The following is a 14,618-nucleotide window of genomic DNA, read 5'->3' on the forward strand; positions in this document are numbered from 1 at the left end:
TGTCTAGAATTCCTTCCTTAATATCAAGTAATTCAAGAAATACAGCACTGTATGAGGCAAAGAAAAAGAGAACACCAGAGAGTGAGAAGGGAGGTGGAACTGAGTGGGGTGAAGAGAAGCCTTTCTAATAATAATAATAATAATAATAATAGTAATAATAATAATGCAGGGGGTTATTCCAGTGTTGCTAAACTTTTTCAGTTATTTGCATAACTGAATTACAAGTTGTCAGTATTGATCTCACTTAGTCTTAGAATTGGAAAAAATTTCAAATTCATGTAAGTGAAAAGGTGAGCTATTGAGGCAGCCAGGTGTTTATTTTCCCTTAGTAAGTTAACCTAGGCTACATTTACAACACAGAATTCCAGAGGATATAGACGTTCCCTTGAGTATCAATTTATGCCCTTTTGAAGTATTCCTTTCTCTAGAATTCACCACTCTAATAGCGACAAATGTGTCAATAACACATCAAAACAGTAACAGTGTCTTTTTGGAAACAAAAGTAAAATCATGGCAAACTATGTATCTAATTTTTAATAATAGTAAGTATGTTCAGAAAACAAACAACTAATCAAAACACATATTTCTATACTATCAAGGAAAGATAGCATACGAAGTTGAGAAACAAAATCTACTAACCTCAGATGTTGCTATTTCACTGAAGGTATTCAATGCTTGCTCAACATTAGATTTCTGTTTAGTAGCCATTAGGCAATAGTTTTCCATTACGCGAAGCTGTATGTGACCCTGAACGGTCTGAGGTTTTAGTTCTTTAAGGAGCTTTTCTGCCGTTCTCACTGCTAATTGCACAGACTCTTGCTTCTCAGTTGAATTACTGTATACAGTTAAAAATAAATCTCTTATTTCTATTATTCATAAAGTAAAATTCACTGAGATTAGAATGAGCTTTAGGGTACACAGGTTTCTTTGTCACCAATTTAAAAGTAATCCTTTGGAAGAAAGTCACTCATTGTCTTCTAATACAAAGCAAAGTGGAGTTATAATGCATTTTTAAGACAAAATTAATATAGCTTCAATAAAAGACCATTAAACATTTCTTCACTCTAGACTGTAGACAAAATCTGGACAATATCTACATGCGGTAAATGTGTTCATTTTCAGTTAATATAAACTTAGAATTCAGAATAAGAAGAATCATGCAATTATCAAGTCATGTACCTATTCAGAAAATGAAAGAAAAGAAACAGGGAGCGAAGAGGAACTAACTTTTTTGAAGTACCTACTACGTGCCAAGCACTGGCTTATTTCATTCAATTTATCTTGAATCCATTTTTTTATATAAGAAAGCTAAGGCTCAAACAGGTGAACTACTTTACTAAAGGTCACACATCTAATAAATGGTAAACTTTGGATTTAAATCTATTTGTGAGACACATAAAGTCTGTTTTACTTTCCTCACCCAGTTGCCTATCAGATGCTCAGAAATTATGTATTTTGTCAAAAGGTTGTCAATTTCAAACACAATGACAATTTAAATATGGACTAGCATTTGTCTTATTTTTTTCAAACACATATCCACACCCAGATATACATACACACATGTGTATACCGTGTTTCCTCGAAAATAAGACCTAGCCAGACAATCAGTTTTAATGTGTCTTATAGAGCAAAAATATAAGACCCAGTATTATATTTATTATATTATATTATATTATATTATATTATATTATATTATATTATATTATATTATATTATATTATATAAGGTCTAGTCATATAGTATAGTAAAATAAGACCGGGTCTCATATTAATTTTTGCTCCAAAAGACACTTTAGAGCTGATTGTCCAGCTAGGTCTTATTTTCAGGGAAACACGGTGTATACCAGGGTTGCCAAAAATATGTATACAAGTGGACACTTTGGTCAATGTCACTCAAGCGGTAGTTTGCCATAATCAGAAGTGTCTGATGGTAACCACTTTGAGTACCTCTTGTAATTGCAGAAGTCAACTGTAACCTGTATTCATCCTTTGTTATTAATATATATTATTATAATTTTAATAGTTTTTTCCTTTCTTAAAATGTGTATATATATTTTGGCACCCTCTGTACATGTGGGGAGGTGTGTGTGTGTATATGTATATAAATAAATTACTGAAAGGAAAATAAATTCTCAGAGCCCAGTCACAAAAGTCACTGGTCTCTTTCTTAGGCCTTCGGCCTTCATCTTCTTTAAAACATTTCACACCATTGGCTACCTTCTTCAAAGTTCCCCTCCTTCCACTTCTAAAACATCACTCATTTTTAGTTCTCTCTTCACCACACTGATTACCCTTTGCTGACCTCTCTTCCTCTGCCAGTCCCCTTAAATATTAGCATGCCCCAAATTTAGCTCTCAGACTTCTGCTACTATATCCTACCCGCAAAGGGGCTATTCATGGGGTCCCAACTATCCACCTGACCAAATCTGAATCTCCAGCTGTGACTTCCTTTCTGAGTTCTAGTTTTGTATTTTCAACTTGCTGAATAATTCCACAGGGATAGCCTATAGTCACATAACACTATGTTACCTTCATCTTTCTAAGACAAACATAAAATAAACATCTCTCCCTGCTCTGAAACTTTCAGTGGTCTCTATAATCTGCCATTGAACCTCTCAGCAATCTGGTTCTAATTTACTCCCATTCCTCTCTACATCTTCCCCTGACTACTCTGCACTGCTACTATAATTTCTACAAATCCCGCAACATTTAATATCCATTTAACCTATTTCTGTTTTGTCAGAGGGTGAATGATGTCAGATACTGCCTTGCCTCCTAGGTAAATTACATGCTGAAGAAGGCAGAGACTACCCCTGCGCCTTACACATTTGCATTCTTATACAGTCCCCACCGTACCTAGTCCAATTTGAGGAGAGGGCAAGCAACAAACGGAGGCTGCTAGAAACTTAACCACTGCGCCGAACAACTGGAGCTTTCAAGTCAGGTAGAATGCAGCCCAAATCCTGGCCCCACCATTTACTAACCCTATCACATTAGACAAGTTAACTCTGAGTTTATTTCACAATACTGGTGCAGGGAGTAAATAAGATAATGCATGTAAGGTACACAGCACAGGGTATGGCATATAACTACCATTTGTTAAGGAGTTACTATTATTCTGTGAACATTTTTTGCCAAAGGAATCAAATTCTATAATGTATCCTATCTTTTCCTCTATTTTCTACTTAGGAGAGTGTCTTCATAACATGTTTCTCCTGATTTAAGAAATCTCCTAAGTGTTTCATGCTTGTTTTAAAGAACATTCATTGTAACTGTGATTTTTTTCATCTGACGTTTCCCTAGTGCTATCCTAGAATTTAATTCTCTTCTATAAGGTCTCCTCTATAGGGTATCCTTGCTTATCAACAAGTGTTTGCTTGGTTGTTTTTTTTGGTTTTTCTCGGTTTTTTACAAGATAATTTGTCAAATACTACTCACCCCAGCACTCCATCAAGATTTTCAAATACTTCACCTCCAATAGTTTCATTATCTGGATTCAAACAGATTTCTATCATATTATAAAGGGCATTTTGGCCCCAGTCACTATCTTTCCGAGCTTTATTAAAATGTCGAAGGGCATCATTTGGTTCTCCAGTATACCTTGTTGGATGTTTAAAAAAAAAATCATTTATTTCAATCACTGACTACAAACTTTGTTTATAATCTATTTGGTAATAAAACTATTAACATATTTTAAATGTAGGTGTTCCTTAAAACAAAGAAAAGCTTATTCTACTTTATCCACAATGGGGGGGGGGAAGCTAGTATGTAGGATTATTTGCCAACAGATTTACCAAAGATATAGTCCTTTACAGTATTGATATCCTGGCTCCAATTTTGCTCTGGAATTACGTTTCTCAGCCATTAAGAAAAATCTTGGAACATCCTCAAGTTTTCCACATCTTCTTAGGAAATCAATTAAACGAGATAATGTCATATAATTATCTACAAACAAAGAATATTTCAGATATAAACAACATTTTATATCTTTTGATGGTTATATCCTACCTCATTAAAGTACAGTTTACTTCAAATGAAATACAATTTAAATCTAAGCAAAGGAATGCCTTATGAGTTATAACTCTAAAAAGACTGTGGACAATTGGATAATCTATCAGGTGATAAATGTTGGGTTAGTCTGATCATAGTGAGAGGTTCTATACAGGCAAATAAGTAAAAATGTACACTTGCTATAACTTACTTTTCGAACATTCCTCACACCAAAATTTTCTAGAAACAGCTGTGTAACTTAAACTCTAGCTACACAGTTCAAGAGGATTGATTTGATTGCACAGGGCAAGTCTATCTCTGAGACCTCCTTTTCCACTTTCTGCAGCAAATAAGGGGGTGAGAACACTACATTTTGATGATAATGTTTGGGGTGGGCAATTAGAAATCTTCCTCCAGCCTTTCCTTAATATGTGTATGGACCTAACATAGTAGACACCAGCTTACCATACTATAACCTTATCATTAGTCCCAGCATTTTAATCGTATTTTACCTTCTTCTAAGGAAAAATAATTAACTTACTTCTTTGGTTTCAGGTATAATTAATTTCCTGGCAGCCTCCTAGAAAGCCTTCTACTCCCAATTCTATCTAGTTCTTTCTCATCGCTAAAATACTAGCCTTTGAGACTAATTTAATAAATGTTATATAAGATTGTAAAAACATCCTATGAAAATAACTCTAGACAATTTGAAGAAATACAGAAGAGCATAAAGAAGGAAAAAAAACACTCATATTCCCACCAGTAAGAGATCACCACATTTTGGTTATTTTCTTTTCACATATTTGTGAGTGAAATCAATCTATAAATATTTAAATATAAGCAAAAATTTTTTTTAACTTACATTATATACAAAGTTGAAGTCAAACTTTTTTTTTTTGATGTAGATTCAATATTATACAGAAAATATTTCCCAACTGTCATTAATGGTCTTCAAAAAGATGATTTTAATGGCTGCAAATAGTCTATTATATTAACGGATCAAATTTTATTTCTCTATAGTTGTGCATTTTAGGTATTTGGGCTCTCAAGTTTCAGTTAGCACAGGACTCAAAAGCAAGAAGGTGTGGTTGTGTATTAGTTGGTATTTTTGGAGTGCAAGGTCCTTATACTGAATTAACAAATAATTCATTTTATATTTGTTTATAAACAGTTCAAAGCAGCCAGTCTACTAAGCCAATTTTACTAGTATCTATTTATGTGCCAAGTGAGATAAAATTCACATGTCAGATGAGGGATTCTTCAAATCTTACCTGTGAGGACAATATTGTCTGTCATCAATGACTTAAAAATATTCACGGGGGAGAGGTCTATTTTTTAAAGAAACCTGGTTGGATCATTTACTCAGAGTGATATGCTGCAATATGGGAAGAGCTTAAGGTAGACAGAATGAAATATTATATATACCACCTTAAATGATAGTTCAGAGAAGGAGAAAGGGGACAAAACAGAATCTAGAACACAAGACAAAAATGGCTGGAAAAAATTTACTTAGGCCTGAAGAAAGTAAGAGTAAGGTTTGGGCAACAGAAGTAGGGAGACCTCCTTTTCCACTTTAGGCCCATATTTTGGACTCAGAGTGACTAGAAGAAGTAAGATAGTAAAATAATTAACAGCACTCTTAAACCACACCTGAGTAAAAGCTGGAAGAGACAGGGCAAGAAACAAAAACATGGCCTGAAGCAGTCCAAAGGTGGGTGGAATTTTAAAAAGATAATAAAAATAATAAGAAATTAAAATGTTGACAATACCATAAAAACAAATAGGACTTTTTCCTTTCAATCTTTGCCCTAACTAGGGGTATTTTAGGGTTAAGTAGAAAGTGTTATTCTCTAAATTCAAACTTTTTTCTTTTTATGAAAAGCATTAGTAAATACCACGTGTAGAGTACATCTGTTTTTTTGAGTTATGCCACTTGATGTATAGTCACCTCTGAGTCCACGCTGCCCTAACCAGGCAACTCTGACTGCACGTGGTATCATCCTGAGGTGAAGGTATTAGGGTTCAGAAGACTTAAATGACAGCTCTAGGACTTCCTCTGAGATTTCAAACTCTTTTTAGTAACACACATAAGTAACACATATTACTGTTTCCACCTTGGCTTTCTCTTTTTCCTTTCTCTCATCTCCCACCCTCTCTACCTCCTTTCCTTCCTTTTCCCACTTTTCTTTCCATCCCATATTTATTGAGCATCTACTTGGCCAAATCCTGTTCTAAGTCGTGGAAACACAGCAATGAAGACAAGGTACCTGGCCATTTGATGCTAATGTTCTATTGTTTACAATTTTTCTTTTGTTTTACAAGGGCGATCTATGTATATATTAACAGGACAAAGGAGGGAGCACAGTAACAGGTGTTTTGACACAGGATGGCTAGAGAATGGTCCTCTCAAGAAGAGGCAACACTGTAGCCAAGTCCTGAGTGGAATGGAGTAGCGGCCATGTGAATATTTGGGAGGAGCTTATTCCAGGAAGAAGGAACAGCAACTGAAAAGTCTCGAGGCACCCCCTGCTTGGCTGTTGCTTGTATCCACTATCCCTTTCTTCTTTATCAGAATCCTGATTTGGTTCCACGTGGCACTGTGTTCAACTAAAAGACATTTATCACTCTCTTGTACAGCCATGGGGATGCTTCTAGAAAGGGCTTTTTAAAGGAAAAAAAAGATGATTCACTGGGGAGCCATGCCCTTGGCCCACCTCCACCCCCACTCTCCCCAGGGAGGCCGCAAAGCTGCAGCAGTCGTCTTGGACCATAAGGTGATACTTGGAAGGGAAGTAAGGCTCATTCATAATGGTGGAAGGAAAAAACAGAAGAACTCAGGTTTCCTGGTGATACTATGGAACCTCTGTGCCATTCCCTGCATCATCTTCTTTTAAGTTTCGTTTACATAACAGAAAACTAAAAGCCATAATTATTTAGGCCACTAGAATTTTTTTTTTTTCACTTTCAGCTGAAAAAATTTCTCAACTATTTGGAGTCAAGGAATAAAAACAGAGATGAGTTATGAAAATGCTGAAATTACCTATGTAAAATGATGAAGGCTGAGACCAGGGTGGTAGCAGTGGAGGTGGTAAAAAGTGATGATTCTAGAAGTATTTTAAAGGCAGAGCTAACAGGTTTGCGGACAGAATGAATATAGTGTATGAGAGAAAGATGAGGCAAAGTAAACTGTAAGGTCTGAGGCCTGAGTACATGGGTAAATGGCGATGCCATGTACTGAGACGAGAAATGAAGAAGGAGCAGATTTGGAGGGAAGGAGAGATCAAGCATTCTGTTTGGACATGCTAAGCTGGAGATCTTCCTAAATAACTGAATGGGAATGCAAACAGGCAGTGGTATTTATGAGTCAGGACTGCAGATACACATTTGGGAGACATCGGCATATAAACAGGACATAAGGTCATGGGACTGGATGAAATCACCTAGCGGGGTGAATGTATGAAAATCATGATAAAAGGTTTGAGACTGAGGTCTAAAACATTCTGATATTTAAAGGTCACAGAGAAGAAAGATGGAAAAAAGGAGAGTCAAATACAGTGGACAGCTGGGAGAAGGAAAACCAGGTAAGCCTAGCATCCTAGAAGACAAGTGAAGAAAGTCTTCCATGATGAAGAGGGGAAAAATTGTGCTCAATACAATGACAGGCCAAGTAAGCAGAAAACTGAGAATTCCACACTGGATCTGGCAGCACGAAGGTCCTGGCTACCCTACAGAAGAGCTTCACTGGTGCTCAGGAACAGAGGAGACAAAGACAGCACATATAGAAATTATTTGAGAGGAAATTTGTTGTAAAGGAAAATGGAGGAATGGAGAAGTAAATAGAAGAGTAACTGGAGAGTTAAAAGCTGGTTATTTATTGATGTATTTGAAGAGGGGAGATATCACAGCATATTTGTGTCTGACTGAGAAAAAACGATGCAGGAGAGAAAGAACTGCATGAATAAAGCTTTTTTAGGAGGTGCGTGGTGGTGTCCAGTGCAGACAGGGAGAAGCTGCTGCAGATGGGATCGCAGATCTGGGGAAGACATAGGCTGGGGAGCGGACAGACAGTGACAAGAAGATGGAGACCCTCCCTTCCAGTTGTTCATGTTTTCTCAGAGAAGTAGGAGGCAAGGTTTTTAGCTGAGGACAAGAAAAGGGGAAAGGGTGTTGGAGGTTGAGGAGAGAGGAGAAAATATGAAAAGTAGGTGGAGTGACTGTTCATTGAAGAAATACAATAGGTTTGCTGAGGGCCCATTTGGAGTCTGTGGTTATAATTTAAAGTGAGATGAGTCAATGGTGTCACATTTTCCTTATAGCCATTTCAGTTCCTCAGGAGCAGGTGTAGAATAAGCACAGTTAGTTTCAACCAGGTTTGGGGTTTTTCCAAGGAGCCTAACCACCAAAACGAGGAGAAAGGGAGTCGATTGCATTAGAAAAATATAATCAGTGAATATTTACCTGGCTTGCGTTCTAAAAGCTGCTGTAAATGAAACACTGCTTGTTCATAGTCTTGCTTCTTGAACATGAGATCTGCCATCATCTATAAAGGTAAAAAGTTGGTTCTAGAAATATTGTCATGTACTTTACAAAGCATATTCCTTCTATCAAGATTTGGCACTATGAGGACGGCTCAGTTGGTTAGAGTGCAGTGCTCATAACACTAAGATTGCTGGTTCGATTCCCACATGGGCCAGTGAGCTGCGCCCACTGCTAGATTGAAAACAACGACTAGACTTGGAGCCGATGGGTCCTGGAAAAACACACTGTTCCCAATATTCCCAAATAAAAATTAGAAGACAAAAAAAGATTTGGCACTAGGAAAATACATATGAAATACATGAGGGCAAAGTTTTATAAAAAGGAGCCATTTAAAATGCAAGCACACCTTAAGCAGATTAGCACTGAGATCAATGAAATAGAAGATAATGAAGGATGTGAAACACATAGCTCTGTTCGCAAAACTGTAGTTTTAGCAGAGAACATGTTTCAAGTGGTTATTTTTGAAAACAGAAATTTGCAGGAAATCGCACACGGTATGTGCTGTCACAGAAAGATGCATCACTGGGCACGGCTAACGTGACAAGGAGAAGATTTAAAAAACACACGAATACTCTTAAATCCTAAATATTTCATAGGAATTCAAAATAAGCAAGATCTAATGAGATTTTCTTATTACATATTTTGAAAGGAAGACTTTTTATATTTCTTTTTTACTATAATAACTTTGAATGAACCTCACAAACTGTCATCGATGTAGCTGTTTGAAAAGCTAACGAATACCTCAACCCCAGGATCAAGCAGAAAGAAAACCAGAACTCCATTTAAAACACACCATCTCAGAATGATAAATGAAGTTTTTTTCTGTAACTCCGTAAGTCCCACTGAAACTTATAAATTAGTCCAGCGTCTCTAAGTACTTAAGGTTAGTCTTTAGCAAATCATAGTTTTACCAGGTAGATGAACTCCTCCTGACCAAGCATCCTCTTAGCCATACAGAAAAATTAACTAGGCCCAATTCGGCAAGTCAGGCCTCATTTATAAGAATAGGTTTACTATTTTTATAAAATAAAAAAGATTCTTCGTCTTTATTTTTAAAATGTATTAAAAATGTTAAAAAAGTAATTTCTTCCAAAAGCCAACATGAGCCAGGCCTCTCATCTAGTATTAGTTTTCTTGGGTGAAATTTGAAACTTCCACATGGAATATAAAACACACCCGCCTTTACAGCACTGAAGTGTCTTGGACTAACCATGGTAGCAGCTTCATTGTCCTGGTCACTCTGGAGAAGGAGAGCACAGTGTCGTAGGCAGGCATCAGGGTCATCTTGTGCCAGGTATAATCGTGCCAGCTCCAGCATTATCTGTGAGAAAAAGGCCAAGATTAGCAAGAAACTGTTTGGAATAAAAAGTGAATGAGGAAAATCTCTGGACCCAGATTAAACTTTAGTTGACCAACAGTTATCACAATAAAAATGCCAAGCATAATGGGAAAACTACAGGCATGCTTATCTCTACTTTCTCTTATACTAGGGGGAAAAAAAAGAAAAAAACAGGTGGTAACTCACTTGAAAAGTACAGAGGCACAAAGCATTGTAAAAAGAACACTGGACTTAAATAGGGAGACTGGATTCTACTCCAAGTTTCTCCACGATAGGGCTAAGTCCCTCTTACCTCTCAAAACCCGTTTTCTCATTTGTAAAATAAAAAGCTTGAAGTAGATAATCTCTAAGGTATGCTTCAGATTTAAAACTGGGATTTTAAAATCTTGAGCCATCACTGAACAAGGTATCTGATTGGTTAGGCCTTAATAAAGGTTATTTTTGCCTTACATCTGAAAGAATTGTATTAATTTAAATATGTTCAATCTTAAATTTTAAATTCTAGAATATGGCTGTCTTTTGTTCCATAACCAGTTAAGAATTTAGCTATTCATTAGAGTATTTTTTAAGAAAAATTTTAAACATCTATTAAAATCTAAGAAAAATAACATTTTAGTTCATATAACCAGCCATGTATACAAGTTTTCTACACCAATATTATCTTTACATTTTTTCTCATTCTGTGCAATTTGAGGTAGAGATTCAATCTAGTCATTTTTAAATATACAGTACCAAACAGCAATAGCTATTTAGTAAACTGAATTGAATCATCTAGATCCAGATATTTGAGATGGAGAAATTATTTTAAAGTGATTCTTAAAACACACATAAATATTAAAAAAACAAAGAGCTTGACCTTATATCACTTGTTCCTGAATTTTTAGATTCTAACATTAATTTAAGGCATCATGTAAGTATTCTGAAAATTTCTAGAAACAATACTGTTTTAATTTGTATTTTTGTTGTATTTCTTTTCAATTCTTTATTAATAAGCCGGTAAGAATTTTACATTTGGGAAAATTAGATGACATCTGGAATAAAAGGTGCTTAAAATTTCATGAAGGTACTGACTTTATTATCTGTTTCACAATGAACAAGTGCTTCTCTATAAAACTTAATTGCTTTTTCATAGTCACGCTGAGCAACAGAGTGTTTTGCAATTTCTGCACAAATTTCAGCTGCTAAATGTTTCTGTGCAGGAACAGCATCTGGCTGTTCCATCTGAACACGCTTTAGTACCCGCGCTTGTAATTCTCGAGCCTAGAAAAAAATAAGAATAAAAAGGAATTAATAAAAGAAAACAGAAAATAAATTAAACAATTCTCAGTAACTGACACACAGCAGAATTTTACAGAAAACTTATTTTAAGCATTTTTGGCCCGCAATCTAACAAGGCCTGATCCAAAGAAAATGTCTTAGCTGAGGTCTTAAACATGCACTTGTTTGCAAATGAGCCAGCATGCACATATCTTTCCAAATGAAATACTAAAAATTACTGAGTCTTTTCTCATTGTTACAAGGATATGTTCAGAAGCTCACTAAAGAGGAAATGCAACCAAAATGAAACAAATATTTGGAAAAGATGTCTAGATTCCGTTATTAAATAATTGAAAATTTAACGTTTATTAAATTAATAAAGTAGTATCTAACAGTTATTAAATCTAATATTGGCAGGTTTCAGGAAGTAAGTACATCCATGTATTATTGATGGTCTATCAGTTAGTCCAATCTTTCTGGGGAGCACCCTAGAAAAACACACTAACTCGGTTAAACTAACCAGGTAATTGACCTTAGTTGTTCCACTCTTGGGTAGGTAAGGCAGCAAGAATATTGCTTAGGAAAAAAAAAAAAGGAAACAGGATTTGTTATACAGAAAAAAACAATCTCTGTTATTTGTTGAAAAAACAAATAAACAACAAGAAAAACAAAAAATCTGGACATGACTCAAATATCTAACAATGGGGAATGGCTAATTAATCGATGGTGTGCATATATGGTCCTACACTATTCATACACACCCCGAAAGAAGGTAGGAGCTTTCTTTAGGGTAAGAATGTAGAGTAGGTTGGTAATTGGGAAGAACATCAGCCTTCCCACCCACACATCTGGTTTCTAAAACATTGAGACCTTCCTTTAATAAGTGACAGAGCACTCCTATGCTTTAGGCCTTCACAGTAAAATTTAACTTTGCACCAGTCATTCACTAATGCATTCATGCATTCATTTAACAAACAGTAAATGTCCACCATCTGCCTGCCACACATTATGCTACACACAGGGAGCCCTTTTAGTGACTCCTTGTCAAAATGTTGGTTGACAACTGATATTTGATGAATATGGTCTAACGCTGGGTACTTTTGGTACCACAGGCCATCATATCAATTTAGGGCATCACAGTAACCATTATTTTAGAAATGAAAGAGAAAGGATCAGAAAATATTAGTGTATACAGCACGTGGTAAAGGTTAATATTATTTCATGAACTTTTCATTTTGGTTATGCTACTATGTTTATAAAGTATAGAGGTACATTTACATTTATATATTTGATATTTTATTTATGCACATATAGGTGTGCATGGTTTTGCACACACAAGAACACAAAATCAAAAAACTCTGATATAATTGGTCTAAATAGGGTAATCGTACCTCTCTATCTGGCAGTATACTTTTATATCTGTTGTACCAGCTTAATGTCTGCCTTCTGTCCCTCTGAAAAGTATTCTGGCTTAAATGATAAATGATATGGTCACCCTAGCTCTAACAGATATGAAATTCATTCTCTAGATAGTCTGAGTTTTATCTCTATATCAACTAAACCTCTGCAAAGTCAAATATGTGGACCTCATTAGCTTAACTTCCTAGAGAAACACATTTATAACTTGGATTTTGTGAGGCTCAAAACTTTCTTAAAGGTAAATAAACAGAGGCAATTTTTTGAGCAAAGTATTTTTGCATTTTTGATTAGACATTTCATAAAAGAATGTTCAATTTCTTTAAACTATATACAATGATCATTAAGACCCATCTTCATACAGAATAAAATGTTCTCAAAAAATTGATACCATTCCCTATGTTTTTCCTTGGTTTCCAGAAAGATCAGACCTAAATTTAATTATCCGTTAAAATAACTATATTAACCTTCATTGTCACTGCATTTACTTTTCCTTTCCCCTTCCTATTTTATAATATGTATATATTCTTGCTAATTCCCTAAAGCCCTTGGGTAGAAAGAAGTGTGTGTGTTAGTGAGTGAGTGTGTGTGTGTGTATACTAATTAATAGACTTTTTAATTTCCCTTTCTATTCAAATGGCTTTATCATATACATGTACATATCTTACTAAAGACCACACCAAAATTAAATATACCAATAAAATCAGAACATCACATTACTTTTTACATGATGAAATGGAGCTATGTAGACATACACACAAATGATTATTAAGTGAAAGAAGCAAAAACAAATATGTACCGTATTTGCCGGTGTATAAGACGACTGGGCGTATAAGACGACCCCCTAACATTTCCACTCAAAATACAGTTTGTTATATACTCGCTGTATAAGACTACCCCCTCTTCCGCACACCTTCCACACACCTTCCACACACCAAATAAAAGGTAAAACAGTATCAGATTTGATTTCAACATTTTAATTTATATTCAAATGCTTATGACATGCAGGAAAACTGTCACAAGGCTGTATGTAATCAAACATATACATAAAACAGTGCAAGTTTATTACCGGTAAACATACCGGTAATTCACTAAAGAAAACACACTCTATAGACTGGTACCGTAGATGCTTCTCAGGAACATAGGCAAGCAGCCCACAACCTAGAGGGACTGTCAATGATAGAAGTAAGATAACAAATCGCACACAGCCGACCATACACCCAGTATGGTATCGCGATTCGCGATTTTGCGCTATCATACTGGGTGTATGCTCGGCTGTGTGCGATTTTGCGAGTGTGGTAAAATCATACAACAGCAAAATCGCATAACAGCCGAGCATACACCAGCAGCGCTGCTGATGCCTGAACGGTATGTGGAATGAAGTGGGCGGATATCGGGAGGCCACTATGGCACGGGGCAAGCACTATGGGCAGTCTATCTGAAGTGTACCTGGCGTATAAGACGACCCCCCCACTTGGAGGCATATTTTTCGGGGCCAAAAAATCGTCTTATACGCCGGCAAATACGGTACATATTAGAGCTTTATAAACTTGAGTGTTTTATGGCATATAGGTTCTTTATTTCTGATTTATTTAGATTTTTTTTCCCACAGAAAATATAGCTAATATACTAAAAAGTGATTTTCCCTATAATTCTTGTAATTAAAGAATTATTGTAATTAAAGAATTATAATAATCTATGCTTTCCTTTCAGTCATTCAACAAAAATTCAAGCACCTATCATGGTAGACAGATTTTAAGATAGCTTCCATGATCCTCACATCTTGATGTTCACTACCTTGTATAATCGCCTCTCCTTGTATGAGATGGGACCTGTAACATGCTTTTAACTAACACAATATGGCAAATACGAAGGAGTGTTACTTCCATGATTAAATTATGTGAGATTATCTTGCTAGCTGACTCACTCTAGAGACTTTCTCCCTTGATAGTTTTGAAGAACTAAGTGGTCATATTAGCTGGCTCACCAGGCAAAGAGCTCAGGAACCTCTAGGAGCTGAGTGTAGCTTTCAATCTCTCATGAACATAGATGCACAAACCTTGAACACTATATTAGCT

General features: G+C 35.8%; 1 protein-coding gene across 3 annotated transcripts in view; it reads right to left on the reverse strand.

Annotated features, from left to right (window-relative positions):
* Nucleotides 1-14,618, reverse strand: part of TTC21B (tetratricopeptide repeat domain 21B) — a 69,137-nt gene that overhangs the window by 13,218 nt on the left and 41,301 nt on the right. For all 3 annotated transcript variants that reach the window (XM_081052172.1, XM_081052174.1, XM_081052173.1), the window contains 6 exons: nucleotides 10,939-11,127; nucleotides 9,739-9,849; nucleotides 8,448-8,529; nucleotides 3,794-3,944; nucleotides 3,438-3,599; nucleotides 640-835 (listed from right to left, as the gene is read on the reverse strand). In XM_081052172.1, coding sequence (XP_080908298.1) covers nucleotides 640-835; nucleotides 3,438-3,599; nucleotides 3,794-3,944; nucleotides 8,448-8,529; nucleotides 9,739-9,849; nucleotides 10,939-11,127 — 891 coding nt within the window. The remainder of the gene's footprint in view (nucleotides 1-639; nucleotides 836-3,437; nucleotides 3,600-3,793; nucleotides 3,945-8,447; nucleotides 8,530-9,738; nucleotides 9,850-10,938; nucleotides 11,128-14,618) is intronic.

The sequence above is a fragment of the Rhinolophus hipposideros genome (assembly GCF_964194185.1).
Source record: "Rhinolophus hipposideros genome assembly, chromosome: 6".
Classification (NCBI taxonomy): Eukaryota; Metazoa; Chordata; class Mammalia; order Chiroptera; family Rhinolophidae; genus Rhinolophus; species Rhinolophus hipposideros.